Genomic DNA, 25,763 nt, shown 5'->3' on the forward strand with positions numbered 1-25,763 from the left:
TCACAATCGCACCTAAGGCCTGCCAGGTTGTCCCAGTGGGCCCCTGGAGGTGTCTCTGTCACTCTGTAGCCTGGACTTTTGGAATTCCAAGTCCTCTGGCCTCAACACTGCTGTGTTTGAGGGATGAGGGAACTTTGAGTCCCCCTACTTCTCCACCATGTTGGATCAGCTCCAGGTTTGAATTCTTAAAAGAGAGCATGCAGCCTGCATGCCTGCCAGAGCCAAAGACATTCAATAATTTTAAAAATCACATTTATTTACTTCCTATAAACTAGTGTTGCAGGGTCCCTGGGTGGCTCAGTTGGTTAAGTGTCCGTCTTTGGCTCAGGTCATGATTGCATGGTTCGCACGTTTGAGCCCCACATTGGGCTCTGTGCTGACAACTCAGAGCCTGAGCCTGCCTCAGATTCTGTGTCTCCCTCTCTCTCTTCCCCTACCGTCCTCATGCTGTCTCTGTCTCTCAAAAATAAGTAAATGTTAAAAAAACAAAAAAGAAAAAAAGTGGAAAAAGAAAAGAAACATGTTGAGAATATATGGTAGTTGTACCTTTGTGTATCATTCTACTAACTTTGTTGAAGTAAATAATTTTCACAGATAAATTTTAAATAAAATCCTCTTTTATGGCTATGGAAATGTATCTATATAGTGTTTCAGTAGGTAGAGAAGGAATTGAATAGTTCCCTGTACCTGCCAGTCTTTTCACATAACATAGACATTTGTGATTTCTTTCAGGGATAATATATTCTAAATAAATATCATTTTAAAATCTGTTCCTGTCTTTTCTCTTCACAGTGAAATAATAGGCTACAAACCCCAACATAAACTCTGTTCTCCTCTGTGAAGGTTTTCTTAATGACCTTTCTCTGAATTTCCAGGCAGGTATTATCTACTGTTCTCACTGTTTAGCCATCACTATTTGTTTTCAATTATTCCAACTTCCAATTATGACAACAATAATTGGACTTCTTGTGTTGCTCGATTTTTGTCCAAGAAGCAAATTTTTAACCTTAAGTATTTGGCAGTAATTGAGTACAGATAAGTGCTTCATATCTTCATATATACTAATGGACAAAATAAAGATTAATTGGTTAATTAAAATAATTTTAAAGGTACTTAGATATCTTGCCAAGGACATACTTTAAGAATACTAATATGAAATTATCAGTGCTTCAGAAAAAAGTACAATAAAACAGTTTAATATAGTAGGAGATACTTCAAGGCATTATCACCATGACAAGTTAGTCCTTAAGCAAAGAAAAGCTAAAGAAGTCAACAGAATAAATTTTCACTAAGATGATGCGATTTCCCAGTCTTCCTTAGTGGAATTCACAGTAAGCCACCCCACTTGTTATTCTTGCTAGTGTGGGTTTTTCTTAAATTGATTAGAGCCAATAGGCACATTTCATCATGTCTTAGAGAACATAATGCTATAACATTCTGACTTAAAGAGGAAACATTTTTTAGGAACGTGCACATAGATTTTAAAAAGGCTTCTAGTTCTTCATTTTACTACCCATCTGCAGATCTTTGTTTATCACACAAATGTACCTATTCTCTTCTTTCATATAAATGCAAGTACTAATTAGCGCTCTGAGATATGTTAGCATAGTGCAATCTCAGTTCTAACTTTTCACCCATCCACACAACCAACTTAGTAAGATAATCTAGATAGCTGGTTGCCTTATGTGTCTTATATTTTCTCCCAAAAAGAATCATGGTTTATCAGGTTATTTTAAAAATATATTTTGAAATATTCTGTGTAAGAACACATGTGCATAGTTTAAAAAATAAAACATAAAAAACTAGTGTCCCTTACGTACCTCACCTCAACATTCCCCCTTTCCTTACTTTCAAGATAACTACTCTCCTGAATTTAGGATTGATCATTTCCATGGATTTCTTTATATTTGTATTATGTAAGCATCTTTCTTCAACACTGTAGGGTTTGCATGCGCTTGAACTTTATATATACATATATCAGTCATGTCCTTTTTCAACTTGCCCTTCTTTCCTCAATATTATGTTTGTAAGATTAATGCCTCCCAATATGTGTAACAAAAACTACCAAGCTGCTAATTTTTTAAATCTGTTTTTTTGGGGGAAAGCATCATACAGCTAGACTCTATTTCCTAGCCTTTATAGGTAAGTGTGGCCATATGATAGAGGTCTATGTAATGGAACATGACTGGAAAGGATGGGATATTTCTGGTCCAAGTATTTTAACTAACACTGACATCTTTGCATTTCTGTTCGCAGGATGAAGATGATGACAAGATCCTAGAGGATGGGGAACTACGAGGTGGAAAAGCCTAGTCCCCAAAGTGCCACTTGGAGAAAAGCTGACAGCTGATGAAGAATACCTGCTTTATATATTTTGTAAGTAAAGAAATAATTATCTATAGTTTTTGAGCTATTATACACAGCATTTGTTGTTCCAGCTAATAGTACTTACAGCTTTAGCTCTTTCGTTATATTACCTTTTTTCAAATAAAAATATACCACATTTATTTATCCATTCTTCTGTTAGTGCTAGTTTCCCTAGTTTTTCGTTTTTAGGAATAATATTGTGGTAATAATTTCATACACATCTCCTTGGACACAGGGGCAGGATTTGTACTGGACTGCGTGTGTGTGTGTGTGTGTGTGTGTGTGTGTGTGTGTATGGGATATTGGTTGAAGTTAAACTCTACTACATCTTCCAATTTGCTGGATTTTTGTCAAAGTGATCTCCATAGTGCTTTGACATCTTAAATACCACTGGCTGTTTTTCACATTCTAGGAATATTTTTGACTCTGAAAAACCTGAGATTCTCTTTTGAAGTAGAGAGCTAATTTTTTTTTAATCTTATTATCACTAATTCTTCATTGGTTGTACAATGGGGTTGAGAGGAAATAACAGTGATTGCTAAATTATTATCTACCAGTCATTTATCATTTTGATATCACCTAATTCATCAACTCTGGAAGGTAATCAGGATATCAGAAAAGATTTATCTTAAAAAAAAAAAAAGGAAAGCAGTTCAAGATGGTAAGTCAAAGATTATATATGGAATGATGAGCAAAACAAATCATACACATATGGGTATACATCTTTACTCTAGAAAATAATGATAGTATATAATTTATATAAATAAAAAACACAACATAGAACCATCATCTCAATCAGTCGAAAGTTAGTAGGGGTTGGGGCGCCTGGGTGGCTCAGTCGGTTGAGCATCTGACTTTGGCTCAGGTCATGATCTCACAGTTTGTGGGTTCAAGCCCCGCATCAGGCTCTGTGCTGACAGCTTGCTCAGTGCCTGCAACCTGCTTCAGATTCTGTGTCTCCTTCTCTCTCTCTCTGCCCCTCCCCTGCTCATGCTCTGTCTCTCTCTCTCTCTGTCTCTCAGAAATAAATAAATGTTAAAAAAAAAATTAAAAAAAAAAGTTAGTAGAGGTCTTATTATAGTTGTAATACTCCACAGTTTTGTGTTTCTATAAATATTTGAAGAGAAAAGTAATAATTAATGTAAGAATTTATCAATATAATGGATTTATGCTAAATATATTTTGTACTCATCAAAAGAATAGGAACTTTTTTAATTTAAGTAGGCTTCACGCCCAGCAAAGAGCCCAATGCAGGGCTTAAACTCAGGAAACTTGAGATTAAGACATGAGTGGAGACCAAGAGTCAGATGCTTAACCGACTGAGCCATCCAGGAACGCCTAGGAATGTATTTTTAACTTCAAAGCTATAAAAATTGACTTTAGTGGGTCGCTCAGCATTTTTAAAGAAGTAAATAAAAAAAATGAGATTGCAAAACACATACTCAGTAAATACTGTTTTTAAAAAATATTTATTTTATACTTATATTATATATTTATTATAATATAGTATTATATTATATTTATTATATATATTACTATTAGTAATATATACTAGTGAATTTCATAAATTGATAAGAAAATAATAAATTACTAAGTAAAAATGGGCAAAAGATATAAACATTGTTCACAGAAGAAAGGGCAGTCAAATTTCAGTTGAATAAATGGAAATATTCTAATCTCACTGATAGATTTAAAATAATAAAAAAATTAAACATCTATTTACTGATACATTTCGTTCATTGAAATTAAATAATTTTAAGTACATGTATTCAGGAAAAATTATGGCTAAATAGAATCTCACATAAATTACTTAAATTGTTCAGGAGCTTTTTGGTAGGGTATGTAAGAATGCTTTAATAATGGTTAACATTTTAGAAGTAGGACTTGTTTTCTTATGAGAAAGACATATTTTCATCACATACTCTTTATTCTCTGTTCTTTTTATCATGTTCAAGTATAAATTTTGGGGTTTCGTACTTTAATACTTGAATGATCATTTAATTAATAGCAAAATATGAAGCATATTAGCTTACTGTTGCTGCATTACAAATTACCACAAACATCATGGCATAAAACGACCCATATTCATTACATAAAAGTTATTTGTAAATCAAGAGTCCAGACAGAGCTTAACTGGATCCTCTGTTCTCAGCTTTACAAGGATATAATCAAGGTGGTCATTGGGTTGTGTTCTTAAAAAGGGGCTCAGCTGGAGAAAAACCCACTTCCAGGCTCACTCAGCTGGTTGGCAGAAATAATTTCCTTGAGGTGTTAGTACTGAAGGCCTTGACTTCTTGCTGGCTATTGGTTGGAGGCCCACCACCCTCAGCTTCTAGAGGCCACTCACATTTCCTTCTTCCTAGAAGCCACTCATATTTTCTTGTCGCTTGGGTTTTTTCAACATGGTTGCCTACATTATCAAGTCATATAGGACAATCTCTAAATAGTGTTTGAGAGTCTTTAGATAGATTGCTAGCAAGGTGAAATTTTACACAACGTAATCATAGGAGTGACATCCAATCATCTTTGCCACATTTCCTGGTTAGAAGCCAGTCACAGGTCTCACCCACATTCAGTGGAAGGGAAATAATACCAGAATTAATACTAGGAGAGTGGGGGTCATGAGGGGCCTAAATTTATTTACCACATGAAGGGAATATTTAATATTTAATGGAAGAAAATATAATGAATGGCTGATGTGATAACTAATCAGAAACAAACCATAACTAAATAAAAACAAGCAAACAGACAATATCTTAGTGTTTCTTATATGTAATAGTCTTACTGTATAGTAATACAAATTGAATGTGTTATATGCTTTATATAGGTTATTTCTCTATTTTTCAATTTTGTCAGAAATGTTTTTATCTATAAGTAGAGTCAAATTTTTAAGCATGATCTAGATTTTCTAAATATTTGGAGACCATTCATGAGACCATTCATAAAAAGTTTGAATAAATTCCTAGTGCTTCCTTTTTAATCATCCTTATAACTCTTGGATGCTACAGAAAGGCAAATTTAGATTTTTTGAATTTAAGTTGTGCCGAGATAAATTCCAAGACAGCGGGAGATATAACTCAGAGAGGTTATGTAAATAATTAACCTTTGGAAATAACACTTGGTATGCAAACACACATGTCAATAAAAATAATTACCAGATTCTGTTCACCTTTAGCCAAAGATTGCAGTGGGTAATTTAAAGAAAATTTGAAATATTTGCATATCCATTCACAGTGTTATCTTTTCTCTGGGTCTTAGTATTAATAAGCCAACCAGCAAAGCTTCCATATTGGTGCATAAAAAGGGACACGGTGATCATTTGACTGACAAGCAGTTACAGCCCTTTCATCAGACAAATTGATTTTGGGCTTTATTTGTAGACAGTTTGAGGCAATAAGCTGATTTCGTAAGGTATCGATGTTGCTCCATAAATGACAAAAGGAATTTTCTAGCAAAAAGTCTGACAAGGAGGAAATGGTGTTGCTATAAGAATAGAAGATTTACCACGAGTTTTTTTATTTGTCAATATGTGATCTTCACACAGAATAAAACCTGGGAATATAAACAGACACCTTTTTTTTGGTTGTAAAGCATTCAATTGACACTTTAATTATCTAGTTTGTTTTAGGCACTATTGAAATTCTCTTAGCTTTTTAATTCTTTCTCTCACAGATTTAAAGTAATTATCATCTTCATCCATTTGGATGAATGTTAAATGAGATTATGATGCTTCCATTGTTAAGAGTGGCTTCCATTTTTTATGACTACGGAAGATCATGCCCTTTTAGAAGGTATCCAGCAAAGGTCCTTTTGGCCTCTTTTTGAAATTTTGACAATTTTATATCTAAAGATTTCATCTTTATGATCTATTTTATTTACATTGCATTGAGGCATTTAGGGGGAAATTATGTTTATTCTAATGTCACAGATTATTTAAATGATACACTAAAAGAAGGAAGGAAAATTACCCTCCTGTGAAATAGGTATTGGTTTTGTTTTCCATTCTCATCTCCAATCCAACCTCCTCCCTTTCACTCTTGAAGTTCACACTTTGTTACTCTTCTTTCAGGAATGGATACTATAAGATATTTTGATTATGTACATAATTTTGTCTGTCAAATATCCTATGTAAGATGGGATATACTAGCTTCTCATTTCATATATATATATATGTATATATATATAATCTTAAAATATATATATGCACATATATATGAGTGTGTGTATATATACATATACATATACAATAGCTTCCCAAATATAGCACATATATATGAGTGTGTGTATATATACATATACACATACAATATACATATAGCACATATATATGAGTGTGTGTATATATACATATACATATACAATAGCTTCCCAAATAGTTTCCTGTCTTATAAATGTGACCCCAAATAATCAATGTTTGTATTTTATTAAAGTATTCTAACAGAAGTGACATATTTGCATATTAATAAAAGGGTACATAATGGTGGCAATGATGAAACTCTTTGAGTGTGCACCATATGCCACATCCTGAGTCCGGGCCTGGTATTTCACACCTGTAGAGATGCTGTGTAGCTTGATAAGGGCATGGGCTTAGACAGTGTCAGACTCTGTGCTTTCCCATCCTGGCTCTGCCACTTCCTGGCATTGTTTGTATGTGCACATACTTAATCTCTGCTTTGAGTTTACTGGTTTGTAAAATGTGAATGATAATCTAGCTACTTATGACTTAATTGGAACATTGAATGTATTGGCATATGTAAGCCACTTTTTAAAAATGCATGGGACACAGTAAGTGTCCATAAATGTTAATGAATATTCCTAACTCTAACTCTCACAACTATGCTACTTTACGAATGAGCAATCGGAGAAGGAGAAGGTTTAGATACTGTTGTCATATTCTAACAACAGAATGGGCCTAAATAGCTGAAACCTGAATGCTAGGCTCCTAACTCACATCAGCACACTCTTCCTCACCTTGCTTTATTTACATGGTTAAGTAGGTTAAACTTGTGACTTAATAGCAACTTGAGGGACTTGAGTCATAATGGGGATGAACTCATTACTTTAAAGAAATGAAGTGTGAATCCTGTGTCATCATGTCTCTCCTACTGGGTAAAATGGAGAAGAATAATGAGCTATGTGGCAATGAGCCTCTGATATAATCTTTTGTTCCCTCAAATATAAACGCTAGCCAATAATATGATTTTCTCTTTTTGTTTATTAGAAAGCCTGAGATAATGCATATTATTAAATAAATATTGTACTGAACAAGTCAAATAAGCAAGGAAGATTTTACTTAGTCTGTTGCAATAAGGGAGAGAATTTGAACTTAATGGTGTTTAGGACATTCTATCCCAAAGTATGGCATCTCGGCATATTGTATATTATAAGCTGAAGAAATTTGAGGAAATGGAAGGAACAGGAAGGTCATTCTGCTCTCCTCTTCCTCTTAGTCTTCTTCCCTGTAACACATCATAAAATCCTCATGAGAGAGGCACCTTCCAGTCCTTCTCTCCAAAGACATAGGGATGCCAAGAAGAGCACTAACAGGCTTTGCTAGTTCCCTCCAGTGGGTGACATTTTCCTCATACTCCTAACCTGACCTGTTCCTCCACAGCTCTGTACTCCTCATTGAACTGAGCATAAAAATACACAGGTGTAACTCTTCCCTTGGGTTTTCATTTCCTTACAAAGGTGTCCATCATATAAAACTTAAGTAATTTGTATGTTTTTTCCCATTAATCTCTCTCTTTGTAAGTTTAATTTTCAGATCTAGTCAGGAATCCTAAAAGGGTGAAGGAAAATTTTTCTTCCCCTCACCAGACTCAACTCCATTGAAACAGGGTGGGAGAGTTTTTAAGCGCTGAGGTGAGTTAGTGGGAAAGTGCTTGAGAGTATGAGGAGTATTTGTCAGTGTGATTAGGCCTTGTGTGTTTGCTGATTGTTGTTTATCTAAGGCTCCAACTCTCTCACAGATACTGGAAGATAGGAACACTGTCTTTATTGATGATTACATTTTGAAGAGATGGTTTACAGGTCCTTAAGAAAGACATTCCCAAATTGTCAAACAGGTGAGATTGGAAGAAGATTTAGATCTTAAAGGGCCAGAGAAAAATTTATGATTGCGAGTTTTCTACAGTAAATGCTGTAATGGAGGTCAGGAGCCTATAGTCTGGAAGAAACCTATCTAAAGTTTAGTAAAGCTGAGGGGATTGTTAAGTCTGTCTTGCTCAATATAAAGTGCTTTATTACAGATGGTTTGCATTATGCCACGATCTATACTTACCAACAAACGTCATTATTTTTATTATTGATATTATAACTTGGAGTAGGCTTGCTTTCCTTCCTGGGCTATTAATTTCAAATAATAGGTCAAATGTTGTTATGCAACATAGACAAAGAAATGACAGATATGTAGAGATGACCTAGTCCATTGCCATTGTATAGTTGAAGAATTGATGATCCATTACAATTTCTGAATAAATACATCCTTGAGTAAGAATTTTGACACAGACAAATAATTTCTCATGACAATTTGTCCAGAGAATATCAAAACAAAAGGTGTATCAGTAAAGGAAGAAAGCAAATAGAATAAAGTGAACTTGGAGGGTCATGTTGATGAAGTCATGTTTAAAAATTAGGCTCTTATGCGTTGCTTGGTTGCAGTCCTATATCTAAATTGAGTGGCCTTCCAGACTGATATTTCAGAGGGAAAAATTCTTTGGTTTCCTCTCAATCCCACTAGTAGTCCCTGTTTAGAGAAGGTAAGAAGGCAAATATATGACTTCACTATGTGGAATTTAAGAAACATAACAGATGAGCATAGGGGAAGGGAAGGAAAAATAAGATAAAAATACAGAGAGGGAGGCAAACTGTAAGAGACTCTTAAATACAGAGAACAAACTGAGGATTGCTGGAGGGGAAATGGATGGGTGGATGGGTAGATAGGTGATTGGCATTAAGGAGGGCACTTTTTGGGATGAGCACTGGGTGTCATATATAAGAGATGAATCACTGAGTTCTACTTCTAGAACCGAGACTACACTGTATGTTAACTAACTTGTATTTAAAACAAAAAGAAAAAAGGTGAGGAGGCAAAACTATAGCAATAGGTATCCAACTGCCTTAAGTCTCTTTAGCTTCTTTACAGAATAGAGAATAAAATTTCACAAAATCATTATTTTCCCATGAGTTACCAGCAAACAGAATTTGGGTAGTTGCTTTTACTAAATAAATTGCAATAACTCCTGAGGCAAGAATATGACAAAAATCATGAACATGAAATTCTTTCAATTTGAGATATTAATACTTGAATGTTTCCCATGCAGCATTATTTCACTCTGAATAGACCTTCTTTTTTTCCCCATTCTCTGTTCTGTGTACTTATTTTTTATTTGTACCTAGAAAGCTTCCTTCTTTTACCCTCCATTCAGGCAAATGGGAATAGGAAGATGAACATCATTTGGAGTTTCACTAGGAACTGTGCAAACTGTTTTACATTTGTTAATTCAGTTTATTCTCAAAAAATGTCAAAATAACCCTCGTGGATCATTACCATTATTATTTTAATTTGCCTTCAAGAAAACTGAATTTTAGAGATATTAATAATATGTCTGTGACCTCGCACACCATTCTGTCTTATTAAGTTTCCTCCTTTACATTTTACCTGGTCTCTCCCTGATTCCATTTTAACTTTCTACCTCCTTTTCATAGCTTGGCAGCAATGGCTAAGAATGGCTATACTGAAACATTATGTTTTTTACCGTTAAGAATAGTCTGGGGGCACCTGGGTAGCTCAGTCTGTTAAGCGTCTGACTTCGGCTCAGGTCATTCATCTCACAGCTCATGAGTTTGAGCCCCTCATCAGGCTCTGTGCTGACAGCTCAGAGCCTGGAGTCTGCTTTGGATTCTGTGTCTCCCTGTCTCTCTTTGCCCCTCCCCCACTTGTGCTCTCTCTCTGTCTCTCAAAAATAAATAAATGTAAAAAAAAATTAAGAAAAAAAAGAATAGTCTAGAGAAAATCCTATGGTCTAAGCAACAAAATTCCCCATAGAAAGACAATTATTTTCTTAGATATGTACTCTGATTAGCTACTTTGGATGAAAGGTAAGACCTGTAAGAAATTTCTTAAATAATACAAGATAGTTAGTGAGCTAATTTGTAAATGAAACTATAGGGTCATCACTTTTGTGGCTTTTTTTGCGTAATGGGGTACACAAGAGGTAAAGCTGAATTGTGTAGAACATTACAGGAGTCTAGAGGCTGCAGTGAAGAAGAGACAGCATGGGTGAGGGGTGAGATGACTGGCAACCAGAGAGGGCCTTTGGAAGAATAGCAGTGATGTCTAAATGGAGATTTGATTCGGGGCTCCTGGGTGCCACAGTTGGTTGAGCGTCTGACTTTGGCTTGGGTCATGATCTCACAGTTTGTGGGTTTGAGCTCTGTGTTGGGCTCTGTGTTGACTGCTCAGAGCATGGAGCCTGCTTCGGATTCTGTGTCTCCTTCTCTCTCTGCCCCTGCCCTGCTCACATTCTGTCTCTGTCTCAAAAATAAATAAATGTTAAAAAAATCAATGGAGATTTAAGTTTACTCTGTGAGGTATGGTTTGCTTCTCTAACCTATCTCTCTGTGACATTCTCAATAAAATCTATTTTTCTTGGTTGTGTATTGAGAAAATGAAAGTGTTATTTTTTGGCACAGGGCAAAGTACTGAGTATGGCCCCAAAGCTGTCTCAGAGAAGTCCTCCAAAGATCTGTGTAAAACTTAGGAGGTGTTCTTAGGGTGCTATCATATGTGTTCTGTCTCTTTTCTCATTTGTTAGTGAAGGAGAAAAAGACACATGTATTCAAAGAGAAAATCTAGTGGAGGAGAGAGGGCAAATGTGTTCAAAGGGAAAATCTAGTAAGTTTAGAGGTATAGGAGCGGCATTTTTTTTTCTCTTGGTGACTTTTGCTGCCTGGCTACAGTGGGTGGATGTGCCGATGGCAGTTCAAATGCATATGGCACTAAGACTATGTCGAGGAAGCCAGACATAGAACTTCTAGAAAGTCATATGCCTTAAGGGCCCAAAGGCATCTCTCCTATGAGATATCTCATATGAGTGTCTCATTTGAGATGAGATTGTGTCTCCTGTGAGACCCAGTGGCTCTCATTCATTAAATTTCGCAGATGCATCTGAAGTTAATAGCTTCATCAAAATCTTTCCTTCACTCTTCTCAAATCCTAAGGGGAACCCAAATCTGAATTTGATCTTTGACTCTCAGCAATGATGCTGCTCTGGGACAACAAACTTTTCAGTCTTTAGTTCATCAGGGTTTAATTCAAAGCAACACATGTTCATTAAATACTTGCTATGTGCCAAAAACATTGACTGGAGCTATGGAATATGGGCAATAAAGGGGCGATTTTCTTTTTGTTATTGTAATAGACTTGTTCTCCATATTTCACTGTCTCACTCAGGAGGCTTTTTCTAGTTTACCTGTCTTTCTAATTCTTAGTTATCTTGAGTTTTAATTATTTGCATGTCCTTTGGATGCCCAGATTTCTTGGCTTTGTCCCAATCACTGGCATATTGTTATTTTTATTCCTGTTTGTTTAAATAGAGTGAAATCTACTCTTGTCCTACTGTGTTGATTAATGTGTACCCTCAAAGTTACTAGTATCTGCTCCTTGGTTGGCCTTAACATATTGTTTGATGTGTTGGTTCATTAATGAATATTTACCATTTGGTGAGGAAAAAGGAAGAATATCCTTATGGCTTTTTTCCTGTGAGTTCTTAGACAAATATACTTCCCTCTGAGAACTGTCTCCGCACACACCTCCCCACCCTCCTTTCTCCTGAGGACAGTCCAGGAGACAGGTAAACAGAGCAGTTTGCATTCCTCTACTGAAGCACACAACAAATCCTTTCGGCAAGTCTTGCTGATGGGATATAAAAGAAACCATTAGCTTAGAAAAGTCAATAATGGTATGTAAAATGAGCCTCAGTTTTTCTTTCTTCTTTTAAGGTAATGAGAGTAAATTTAGCCCAAATGTGTTCCTGCTGTCTGGTTTATTTTAGAGTAATTTAAGAAATAATTCTCCACTGTTAGGTTCGTATTCAACTTTGAAATCATCAGTTTAGCAATGGTGAGCTGTTATCTGCAAGTTAATTCAGCTTCAATTTCAGTGGTTAAAGATACAAAGTAACTCAAATTGCCATCTTCTTGGTTCACAGATAATTCTGGGAAAATTGGGAGCCTAGATGACAGGGGAACATTTTCTCTAAAGTTAATTTAAATTAACAGATTCAATTTCATATGTGTTATGAGTTACCTGAATTTCCAGATGGGGACTGTAGCATTTAAACAGAAATCCCACCCAGAAGTTATTCCCTCCACTGGCACACAACCTTGGTAAAATCATCTCTCAGAAACATGTCAACACAGGTGCAATGGAATATAATCAGCATAATTTTCCACAACAGACGTGACTTTGCTAGGAATGCAGAAAGGAAAAGAAAGGCATTGCTGAAGATTTCAGAGGCACCATAATTCAAGCAGACTTATTTTGGAGGAGAGCAATATTTGCTAATATTGCTATTGGACAAAACCAAATAAATATATTACTAAACAAAACTAAAAAGCCAGAAATCCAATGAGTAATAAAGAATGTCAAAAGTCACTGAAGTATTTATATGCAGTAGTTAAAATATAGCTTCTGCAGAGGTTCCTTTACTTCACTTTTACAACAATTTTCTGGCTTAAACACAGCAATATTTTTTAACATTAGAATTGGGGAATTCTAGATCTGAAGATATGATTACCATGTAATAACTGAGATGAGATTTATATGACAGTAATTAAGAAGGAAAAAATATCCTTTACATAAAGTATAAACTGTGAATTCAGGATTATATGTGTATTAAGACACATACATCCACTCACAAATAGATCTCTATATCTTGGGTTATAATATGAACTATATTTTGTTTTTAAGATAGGGGCACCTGGATGGCTCATTTGGTTGAGTATTTGACTCTTGACTTTGGCTCAGGTCATGATCTAACTAACGGTTGTGTTTGAGCCCCACATCAGGCTCTGTGCTGACAGCATGGAGTCTGCTTGGGATTTTCTCTCTCCCTGTCTCTCTGTGCCTCCCACTCTCATGCTCACTTTCTTTCTCTCTCTCTTAAAATAAGTAAAATTAAAAAAAAATTAAAAAAAGATAAATTAGACCACACATTAATCTGATAGTCAGTCTAAAGCATTGGAAAGATTTGAAGTATTTTTTTTTTTTAAGTTTATTTATTTGGAAGGGAGAGAACATGACAGAGAGTAGGGGAGGGACAGAGAGAGAGGGAAAGAGAGAATCCCAAGCAGGTTCGGCACTGTCAGTGGAGAGCCCACGGCGGGGCTTGATCTCACGAACCGTGAAATCATGACCTGGGTTGAAATCAAGAGTCAGGCGCTTAACCGATGGAGCCACTCAGGCGCCCTAAGCATTGGAAAAATTTGAAAGAAGATTGCCATTTGAATACCCATTGTTTGCCAATTTCTGAAATTGAAATTTTGAATCTAAGTCCAAATTTATATTTAGGTATTGATATCTTTGAACCAACAAGTCATAATATGTACTGTCTGTTCTTAATCTTGATAGTAATCTAGAATTTGTTTTCTGAAGTTATTTCCTTCAATTTAAACATACTTATATAAGCGCCATCTCCCTCGCCCATCCCCCAGCCAAAATCCCAAAGGGAACCAGTTCCTGCCAGGGAACTTGCTTGCACTGCACGAACACCCAACTCTGTGCTTCTGCGGATCCATCCCTCCGGCGGGTCTGACTCCCTCCTGGTGCCGCAGGGCCCCTCCCAAAGCAGATCTCCAAAGGAAAAGCGAGCTGAGCCTGCCCCTCCTGCCCCTGTGCACCTTGCCTACCCACCCCAGCTAATACGCCAGATCCCCCAGCACCACAAGCCTGGCAATGTGCAAGTAGCCCAGAGGGGCCACGCCACCCCACAGTGAATCCCCGCCCCGGAGAGGGGAAGAGAAGGCACACACCAGTCTGACTGTGGCCCCAGTGGTGGGCTGGGGACAGACATCAGGTCTGACTGCGGCCCTGCCCACCAACGCAAGTTATTCAAGACAGCACAGGGGAAGTGCGCCGCAGTCCCGCACCACTCCAGGGACTATCCAAAATGACCAAACGGAAGAATTTCCCTCAGAAAAACGTCCAGGAAATAACAACAGCTAACGAACTGATCAAAAATGATTTAAACAATATAACAAAGTGAATTTAGAATAATTGTCATAAAATTAATCGCTGGGCTTGAAAACAGTATAAAGGACAGCAGAGAATCTCTTGCTACAGAGATCAAGGGACTAAGGAACAGCCAGGAGAAGCTAAAAAATGCTATCAATGAGTTGCAAAATAAAATGGAGACAACTACGGCTCAGATTGAAGAGGCAGAGGAGAGAATAGGTGAACTAGAAGATAAAATTATGGAAAAAGAAGAAGCTGAGAAAAAGAGAGATAAAAAAATTCAGGAGTATGAGGGGAAAATTAGAGAACTAAGTGATGCACTAAAGAGAAATAATCTACGCATAATTGGTATTCCAGAGGAGGGAGAGAGAGGGAAAGGTGCTGAAGGTGTACTTGAAGAAATAATAGCTGAGAACTTCCCAGATCTGGGGAAGGAAAAAGGCGTTGAAATCCAAGAGGCACAGAGAACTCCCTTCAGACGTAACTTGAATCGATCTTCTGCACAACATATCACAGTGAAACTGGCAAAATACAAGGATAAAGAGAAAATTCTGAAAGCAGCTAGAGATAAACGTGCTCTAACATATGAAGGGAGACCTATGAGACTCGTGACCCATCTCTCTACTGAAACTTGGCAGGCCAGAAAGGAATGGCAGGAGATCTTCCATGTGATGAACAGAAAAAAAATATGCAGCCGAGAATCCTTTATCCAGCAAGTCTGTCATTTAGAATAGAAGGAGAGATAAAGGTCTTCCCAAACAAACAAAAACTGAAGGAATTCGTCACCACTAAACCAGCCCTACAAGAGATCCTAAGGGGGTCCTGTGAGACAAAGTACCACAGACATCGCTACAAGCATGAAACCTACCGACATCACAGTGACTCTAAACCCATATCTTTCTATAATAACACTGAATGTAAATGGACTAAATGCGCCAACCAAAAGACATAGGGTATCAGAATGGATAGAAAAAACAAGACCCATCTATTTGCTGTCTACAAGAGACTCATTTTAGACCTGAGGACACCTTCAGATTGAGAGTGAGGGGATGGAGAACTATCTATCATGCTCCTGGAAGTCAAAAGAAAGCTGGAGCAGCCATACTTATATCAGACAAACTAGACTTTAAATTAAAGGCTGTAACAAGAGATGAAGAAGGGCATTATATAATAATCACAGGGTCTATCCATCAGGAAGAGCTAATAATTATAAATGTCTATCTGCCGAATACAGGAGCCCCCAAATATATAAAACACTCACAAACATAAGCAACCTTATTGATAAGAATGTGGTAATTGCAGGGGACTTTAACACTCCACTTACAGAAATGGATAGATCATCTAGATACATGGTCAGTAAAGACAAGGGGCCTGAATGATACATTGGATCAGATGGACTTGACAGATATATTTAGAACTCTGCATCCCAAAGCAACAGAATATACTTTCTTCTCGAGTGCACATGGAACATTCTCCAAGATAGATCACATACTGGGTCACAAAACAGCCCTTCATAAGTATACAAGAATTGAAATCATACCATGCATACTTTCAGACCACAATGCTATGCAGCTTGAAATCAACCACAGGAAAAAGTCTGGAAAACCTCCAAAAGCATGGAGGTTAAAGAACACCCTACTAAAGAATGAATGGGTCAACCAGGCAATTAGAGAAGAAATTAAGAAATATATGGAAACAAATGAAAATGAAAATATAACAATCTAAACATACTTATATAGAATATTCTTTTTATTTTGGCTTTTCTTTATTTTTAAACATGGCATAAGCCTTACTTCCTGATAGCTCAGTAGAAAATTGATAGATCCAAAATATAAAAAAATAAAATGAAATAAAATTGATAGATCAAGAGGACTGTGTACTGTTGAACTCTTTCAGTTCTATTCTCTCAAAGCTCCCTATCACCAGACATCTATGTTATCATTTCAACTAGTGACATGCTTTGTCACTATGCATGCAGGTGTCACATGCAGACACCTGTATGGTAAACAAGCCAACACTTATTGCTGCTTTCACAAGTAGTTACTATCTATGAATTTTCCACAGAATCTTCTAGCATTTTTAATGGATAGCTAAAATACTACGTATAGTATCTGGTTTCTAAATTTGGTCACCAAATAGATCATTCTTTCCAGTATTCCTGCCTTGCTGTGCTTTTTTTTTTTTGAATCTGGGTTGCCTCTTGAATTCTGAACCAAGAAAATAGATGGTTGTGGTGTTTGTGGATTTCCAAGGCCAAGTCCAAAGAAGGCTTGAAGTTTTCAACTAAATTCTTTTGAGTTTTTCTTCTTGGAGTTATCTCTCTTTGAAATCAGCCTCCTTGCTTGTGAGCAGCCCAAGCCACATGGAGAGGTCATGTGCAGGTTCTCTGGTCTGTATTCCTAGCTGAACTCCCAACTAACAGCCAATTGTCTACCACCAGCCATGTGACTAAGCCATCTAACCATAACGATGTGAGAGACTCCATGTGATGGGCTGATCTTGCTGATACATTGCTAATATATATTAATAATCCTGTTTTTACTGGTATTTGTGCAAGTAGAAACATGTCTGAGTGGTAGGATAAGGGAGCTAGCTTTTAATCTTAGAGCCACTGAAGATGGCTTCTTTGAAGTAGGAGCCATGTCTTATTATTTTTTTCCTCCAGATTTTAAATGCCTATTAGTATTTCAGAAACTGGGTAAAATTTTTATTTGGTATACAATCAAATTGGAAAGTGTTCTCCAAAGGGTAGTAAAGTCTACAAAGGATACCAGTTTTGAGAGACACAGTTTAATAACTTCTTAAAGTTTATATTTAGATTGTTATGAGTAGTTTAGCTTAGAATGACAAAAATGCCAAGGGCTTAACATTTCTTAGAATTGTAAGCTGGGAAACACTGATTTGCTAGCAGTGAAAAATATTGTCAGGTAACATGGACTTTATAGATTACTCATTTCGCTTGACATTGGAAAATAGGAGTAAAATCCTTATGGTTGCATCTTCCACTTATCACAAGGGAGTCTCTGAATGTCTTCAAATGATTAGGAAATCAGAAGTATTGAAACCCTACAGAGCATTTAGTGAAATCAGTGTAGACATATCTTCTTTGTATACTTTGAAGGCTGATCGATCACATAGAGTTGTAATGTGAAATCTGAAAAGAACAATTCTTAAGGTCTAAGAAACATTGGTTGTCGGAACAGTTGTGCTCTTCTTTTCAGAGTGAAGAAATAGGGAATAGTGGGGAATTTTGTCATTCCCCACTGTCCTGACAATATATAGTTCATATGGAGGTAGGCCTAATAGAAGTACCCTCCCAACACATACATAACTATTCCCCTAAATGTTTCTTTCAATATGTGACCACTTTACTTTAAAAAAAAAAGTTCCAGTTAAAAATATAAAATGTTTTCTCTCATGATCAGCCTTAATATTTTGTAGTGAGTTTATCAAATTGACACAGTAAAATCAATTAAAGTGCAATATGTGACAATTCTCTGTAGATTGTTAGGCTCTAAAATTTTTTATTAGTAGTCCTTTCACTGTGTAAGCTTCACAGTGAATGTAATGCAAAGAAATTTTGATGCAGGGGCTATACTAAAATGATGATTCCATTAAAATGAGCTACTTCTGTGGCTGCTAAAGGGAGCATCTGCCAATAACTGGTGGAAAGATGTGGGGGACAAAGCTCTGAAAGGAAAGCTAGGACAATGGAAAAAAGATGCAGAGAATGACTAATAGGCATTCCATACATGTCTCTCTCCTTTCGCCCTACTTTATAATTTTGATTGAAGTCAGAAACAAGCAAGATAACAACTTTTGTATACTTGCACTAGGAAGAATTCATGAAAATGAGTAGAAAAAAACTTTGAAAAATGAGTCTTGGTTAATAATATTAGTAATCTGGTGTAACCCAGGAATGCAGTGTCCTTGGAGTCAACATTATATACTCTGGTTCATCGCATGTTGCTGAGTTCTACATATTCATAGTCCTTTTGGTACATACTCACCACTGACAGCTCAACTCATTATAGCAATCCAAGGCAGACAGAAAACATAGTGCAAACATCTATCTCAGACCCTGCACTGCCAGTGAAGGACAAAGTAATAACATACGGAAATTTCTTCTTGCTCAAGTTGGGTAATATTCAGTCTTCTGTATCCAATTCAGTTTTAAGCTACATATCAGCATATAGTGTTCTGAAAATCTGAATCCAAAATTAAAATAATATCATATAACATATAAGAGTAAATACAAAGAAAAGGTCAAGGGAAAGGATGTAAAAGGCAAGAAGAATTATTATTTTAAAAAGGAATTTAAAATCATTATTTGGTGTGGTGAATACAGAACATAGGTGTCTATCTCAGTAAGATAAAACTAATAATAGCTAATGGAATTGAATAATGAATTCAATTAATATCTTCTTTATTGTCACAATGAGCATAATAAAAATAGGTATTATGCAAGGGGCAATAAACTCACATTAGACTATTGTCAAACACTCAAATAGAAAATAGTGTTTCTTGGGGAGGAGGTGGGAGATAATAAACTGATAAGCAGAGAGGTAGTAAAATATACAAGACATTCCAGCTTTCAGTATACTCCAGAGAGATAAGCTTATCCTTGGCAAAGCGAGACTGCACTTGCCATGGCAAGGATTCCAGTGGAGAGGGACCACAGTCAGTGTTTTGAGGAATGCAGCCAAGAGACTTTGATGTAATTCTGAAATAGTGGAAGTTCCTTAATCAAGGATACGGTCCTGATAGAAAGGAAGGTGTTTGAAGCTGAGGGGCTGGTTCTTTGTGTGAATTCAGACCTGACATTTCTACTGGTGGAAGTGGAGAGGAGATGAGTTTTAAATTAGGATTGGTCTATCCTTAGTGGGTCTAATACAAGCATTGTTACTGATGGGAAAATAGACACTCATAGAGGTCAAGTAACTTAACCAAGATTATATAGGTGTTTAATGACAGAGTTGATACATTAATAGAAGTAAGAAGAGCCTATAATTTTTTTTTGTTTTATTTATGATCTTCATGTAATGAATCAGGAAGCTTTCTTTGTTACCTCATGAAATAATTTGAGTACATGTGTTAATCTGTTTCTTGTGGGTTTTGTAAAATTTGAATGAACAATTGGGTAGTTTGTGGATTTTTTGTTGTTTTTTTTTGTGTTTTGTTTCCCTTAGAAGGTGATGGTGGAGGAAGCCAAGAATTTTTATTTAACAGTTCAGCTTCGTTATTATTATTATTATTATTTTTCTTTAAATTAATGTTTATTTATTTTTGAGAGAGAGACTGAGTGTGAGTGGGGGAGGGTCAGAGAGAGAGGGAGACAAAGAATCTGAAGCAGGCTCCAGGCTCTGAGCTGTCAGTACAGAGCCAAATGCAGGGCTCAAACTCATGAACGATGAGATCATGACCTGAGCCGAAGTCAGACACTTAACCAGCTGAGCCACCCAGGTGTCCCCAACAGTTCAGTTTCTTTAATTGTCATTGGTTTGTGTGGGGCTTTCTATTTCTTTTTGAATCAATTTTTGTTAGTAATATTTTCTAGAGAAATTTTCATTTCAATTATGGTATATTATAAAATTATTATAATTAAAAAATAATCTCTCCTGATCTGTCTCTGTGCATTTTTCTTTCCTTAGGTGGTTTTTTTTTTGTCTTCATTTTTTCAATAAACCTTCTAAATTTGTGTCTCTTTTATGTATCTTTTAGTTTTGTCTTCATAATGATTTCTTTAAATATTAAATATATCTGTCACAATATTAAAATAGTTCATAACTCTTTTCTAAAGTTTATTTTTCACTTGTTTATATTATTTTTAAAAAATATGTTTGTTTCTTTCTTTATTTTGAGAAAGAGAGAGGGGGACAGAGAGAGGCAGAGAGAGAATCCCAAGCAGCCTCCATGCTCGGTGAGGAGTGGGATGGGGCTGGATCAGGACTCTGAGATGATGACCTGAGCCGAAATCAAGAGTCAGATGCTTAATCAACTTAGCCAGCCAAGAACTCCCGGTTCATAACTTTTTAAAAGTTATTATTTCTGGGTATGTTTCTATTAGCTAATATTTCTACTGGGTTTGAGTCACATTTGCTGCTGCTTCATATGCCTAGTAATTTTTTAGTGAATTTATGACATAATTAATGATACATGTGAGAGTGTATGAGATTTATCTTTCTTTAAGAAGTGTTGACGTTTGTTTTGACTGGCTTGATTCTTTCAAGGTTTGGTTTTAAATTCTTTTAGGACGAGACAAAAGTGCTAGTCTAATCTTGCTTCTTCTTAAGTGTGACTGTTAAATAGTTTCTAATGAGTGCCCTGAATGTTGAATGAGATTTCTATAGTCTGGTTGCTTGGAATTTGGATGTCTCTTAATCCTTTTGAGATGTTTAGAATTTGTTCATGTGTAACTCCCTGCCTTTGTGATTTGTCTAGCTTAATAGAGTTTCCGCTTTATATTCACAGATTAGTATGAAGTCAGAGATTCAAGGGGATCTAATAAAAATGTCAGGAGTTCATTTTCCCTGCTAATTCCCTCTGCCTCAACTTCCCCAAACTCTGAAAAATATGTTTCTTCAAATCAGTAATCCCATTGTTCTCTGGTTGCCTGCCTGGGCCTAGGTCCAGAAATTTCTTCCAGGCAGAAAGCCAGAGTAACGTAGAGCCTGCTTTGTTTCTGTTCTCTTGAGAGTCATAGTCCTTCCTATTCTGCCTATTGTCCCAATGTCTGGAAACATCTTTTTTCTTATACTTTGTCTACTTTTTTAATTGTTTGCAGAGGAAAGGAGAGTTCCCCTGTAGTTACTCCTTTTTGATTGGAAGTAGTATTACACACCACTTAGTGTTTTGATAAGTCTTGAGTATTATTGTGGTTTAATCTTTAATGTCATGTAATTTTCAGTATGGTTATTTTTTTATTTTTTGTTTAATTTTTAATTTTTATTTTTTTCATTTTAGAAGAAGAGAGAGAGGAGAGAGTGAGAGATAGCACGCGTGCGAGAGAGAGAGAGAGAGAGAGAGAGAGAGAGAGAGAATCTTAAGCAGTCTCCACACTGAGCATGGAGCCCGATGCAGGGCTAGATCCTATGACCCTAGGATCATGACCTGGGCCGAAATCAAGAGTCAGAGCACTCAACCCACTGAGCCACCTGGGCACCCCTCACTATGGTTACTTTTAATGTAGAATTATTTAGAAGTGGGATTTTTATTTTCCAACAGTGTATTTGTGTATGTGAAAGGTAACTTTGTTATTGCATTGTAAGTATATTTTTCTTATTGTTCTTTGTTCTGAGTTCTTTTGAAATAGCATCCAAAATAGGGGTGAAGTAATATATTTTACTTAATTATTGTTTGCAAGGTTCTATATATATCAGTCATATACATTACTATTGAAATAATTGAACCTGTAAAGATTTGGGTTGTTTATTCTATCAGTTTCAGATTGCGTAGTATGATGACCTTCACTATAATTATTTGATGTATTTATTTGTCCTCTGTATAATTTTTGCTGTGTAGAAAGCTGCATTTAGTCAATAGCTTTAGAATTTTTATATCTTTCTACTGTATTAATTGCTTCCAGGCAATTAACTTTTTCCTCTATTTTTTTGTTGCTCCAAACATCTCTTCTTTTCACCTAGTGAAAAAAAATAATTAAAAAGAGGCAATTATTTTTTCTCTGTTCTATTTTTTCCCCCTAAGAATCTTTGTACTGTTAAAAAATGTAAATTTACTTCCTGAAAGAACTTACAACAATAAAATAAACACATCAATAGATAGACTTATAGCCCTTTTCTATTCACATAACAGCTGACAGCAGGTGAGCAACAGAATTCCAAGATCTCCTGCTTAGGAATTAGTTAAATTTTCTACTGAGAGGATTTGTATCATCTGGTTTACTATTATTTTAGTTATATATTTGCCTCTTTATTTCCCTGCAATTTTCAGTGCTAGTATTAAGAAAGTTCAAAGCAGAAGTAAAGAAATCTATAAATTAAAGAAATACTGTAGGGTTTTACCAACTAATTGCTACCTAGTTTTAAGTTTGACTCTCATTTTTATTATTATAGTGCCATAGGCCAAATTCAGTGGGAAATCTAGAATAGCAGAGGCTGAAAATAATAACTTAGAATGCTTTTTAAGACCATGCAGTGATGATATTTCACCATTTTATTTACACATTGAATTATTTTATTTGCACATTCAGTTCATTTTATTTACACATTGCAGTTGGTATTTAAAAGAGATGTCAATAAAATTGCCTTCCCATTCTGAGAAGAGGATTTTAGATTTTACTTCTACTTTTAGATTTTGTTTTATATTTTTATTTTATTATTTTTTTTAAAGTTTGTTTATTTTGAGAGAGAGAGAGAGAACCAGCAGGGAAGGGGCAGAAAGAGAGGGAGACAAATAATCCTAAGTGAGCTCTGTGCTGACATCAGAGAGCTCTATGTGGGGCTTGAACTCATGAAATACGAGATAATGGCCTGAGCTGAAGTTGAACATTTAACTGGCTGGGTCACCCAGGCACCCTAGATGTGGTTTTAAATATAAGAACTATAATGAAAAACAATGAAAATAGCCTTGCAATGTAATGGGTCAGGAGGAATAGTTTTATATCTGAGCATGTTGTTAAAACATCTCATGGCAGTAAAGATTAAAAAAGCATAAAGTCACATTCAGTAATTTCTTCATTCATTGTACACACAAAATGCCTGCCCATTAATGGAACTTACATTCCAATGGAAGAGATAGTATATAAACAGAAACACTAGGGAAAACAATATGTGTTATGTAGGGATACATGCTGTAAAAATGAATATAGTTGCAAAGAAAGTCTGAAAGGAGTTCAACTTTGGTATAAATGGTCCAGAGAAGCCTCACCAAGATATTTTAGAAACCATCTGGATCCTAGTAGGTGAGCCTTGTAGGTATCTGGGGGATGAATGAGCATTTTGGCTCTTAGAGGAGCAGGTGAAAAGGCTTGGAGGTAGAAATATACATACTATTATATTCACAGAACAGCTTGGAGACCAGTGGGGCCCAGCGTCAGAGAACAAATGGGGTATGGGGAGGGACACATCATATAGGGCACCGTAGGTTTGAAAGAAATTTGGCTTTTACTGTTGGTGAGGTTGGAGGGTTTTGACCTGAGAACTGAGATAATGTGACTTTCTTTTTTTAAAAGGATGTTTGGATGTTGCATGAAGTATAGACTATAGGGAAGCAGAGTATAGAAACTGGAAAATCAATCTGGAGGCTGTTGTGAAAATCCAGAAGGTAGTGGCTTAGACTCCAGTGATAGCAATGGGAAGAGTGAGAAGAAATCAGGTGACTGATGCATTTTGAAGAGCGTGTTGGCTGTATTTGCTGATGAATTGGAGAATTGGAAATAGTATGTGAAAGTCATAAAGGAATAAAGGTTTTTAACTGAGCAGTTAGAAGGATAGAGTTATTTATCTAAAAAAAACTTAATCTAGATATAAGATAATTCAAATAATTCAAGTCAAAAATTAATGAGTGGGGTTGGAATTAATTACAGTGGTTATTGCCAAACGTGGCTGGACAACTGAGTCACTGGAGGGCTGTACAAAAATATAGATTCACAACTTTGTTTCTAGAGAATAAGACTCCAAAAGCCTGAAGTAGAATTCATAAGTGTATGTATATAAATAAAATAAAACATGTAGGTTGATAAGAGAATAAAAGTAATATTAATGATGTTTTATTTTGCATACCTGAAAATAGAGGTATTCTCTAAATCAGTGATGGGCAGACTACTACTTATAGGCCAAATGCTATAAAAACAAATTTTTTTTGGAACCTACCCATATATGTCTGTGATTATGGTTGCTCTCATCCTACACAGCAGATTTAAGTGGTTGAGACAGAGACTATATGGCCCACACGCCCAAAGTATTTGTTATTTGTCCCTTTTAAAAGTTGCTGATCTCTGCCCTAGAAAATTGTTTCCATACAATTACTGTACTTGTTTCCATACAGTACTTGTTTCGATACAGGTACTGGTACATTTACATGGTAAAGAAAATGATTTAATGGATTAGAATGAATAATTCACGACTAGAAATGAGAATCTGAAGCTGGATAGTTTGTTTTACTACTTGATTGAATTCGCTTGAATGCAGTTGAATAAAAACATGCATTGATCACCTACTTTGAGTTTGTTCTCTGTTAGTTGGGCAATGGACAGCATCATTGCCATCAGAACCTTCATGGGTGTATTGCCATTTAGGTTGTGCATTGAACTCTATTGTGCCATTTACATAGGAGACATATGTAGAAATATGATATAGTTCATGCTCCTTGGTTTCTTGTGATGTGGTAGCTCTGATTGTCCTTTGTTCCTGAAGAGTTTCTCACTTAATTCAATGTAGAAACCTCAACATTTGAAAGGTAAACTTGGGTTTCTGGAAGATTTCTGAATGTAAACTTCTTTATTACTACTCAGAAACTTCAATGAAATACCGTCCTCTGGGTTTGTAATGTGTGAGAAACTTCTGTCTTGGCTTTTTCCCTGGACTTCCAGAATGAGCCTGCCTTAAAATGACTTTCATGACATAGAAATTCCAGACTGTGGTGTTTCCTTTGACCTACATCTACAGAATGGCAAAATAAATGCTTTGGCAGAGAAAAGATCCAGTGAATAGTTACTTCTCCTAAACGTAATCTGACCACTTGCAGAGTGGTTCACCAGAGCATTTTTGTTCTGTAGAAGAAGATCGCAAAGCCAAGTCATAAAAGCTAATGCATAATCTGTGCCTTTCTCAAGAGTATTTATATACTGTTGGTAAATAAAGGATATCTTTTAAATCCATATGACTCATCTCCTATTTGTAGTCAGTCATTGTCCATACTAGGTGAGTTAAGGAGAGTGGGTATAAAGAAGTAGAAAACACGTAGCTTGAGAATAGAGCTATACAAAAAGCTACTTTATCCTGAGAGCTGTGTGAACAAACAATGTGTGAAGCTCTAAAATCTTGCTAATTTCATGAAACCAATAAATACAAAGGAAAACAATTTTTACAAAGATTTTATGTTGAAGTAATCTCTACACCCAATCTCTTGAATTCACAACCCTGAAATCAAGAGTCACATGCTCCACTGACTGAGCCAGCAATTGTAAGTGCCCAACAAT

General features: G+C 36.0%; 1 protein-coding gene across 1 annotated transcript in view; it reads left to right on the forward strand.

Annotated features, from left to right (window-relative positions):
• LOC144616521 (uncharacterized) overlaps nt 1-25,763 on the forward strand; it is a 280,197-nt gene that overhangs the window by 35,805 nt on the left and 218,629 nt on the right. Inside the window, exon 2 of the mRNA XM_078447662.2 lies at nt 2,257-2,376. Coding sequence (XP_078303788.1) covers nt 2,350-2,376 — 27 coding nt within the window. The 5' untranslated portion in view covers nt 2,257-2,349. The remainder of the gene's footprint in view (nt 1-2,256; nt 2,377-25,763) is intronic.

This window comes from Panthera onca, chromosome B3 (assembly GCF_046562875.1).
Source record: "Panthera onca isolate mPanOnc1 chromosome B3, mPanOnc1 haplotype 2, whole genome shotgun sequence".
Classification (NCBI taxonomy): Eukaryota; Metazoa; Chordata; class Mammalia; order Carnivora; family Felidae; genus Panthera; species Panthera onca.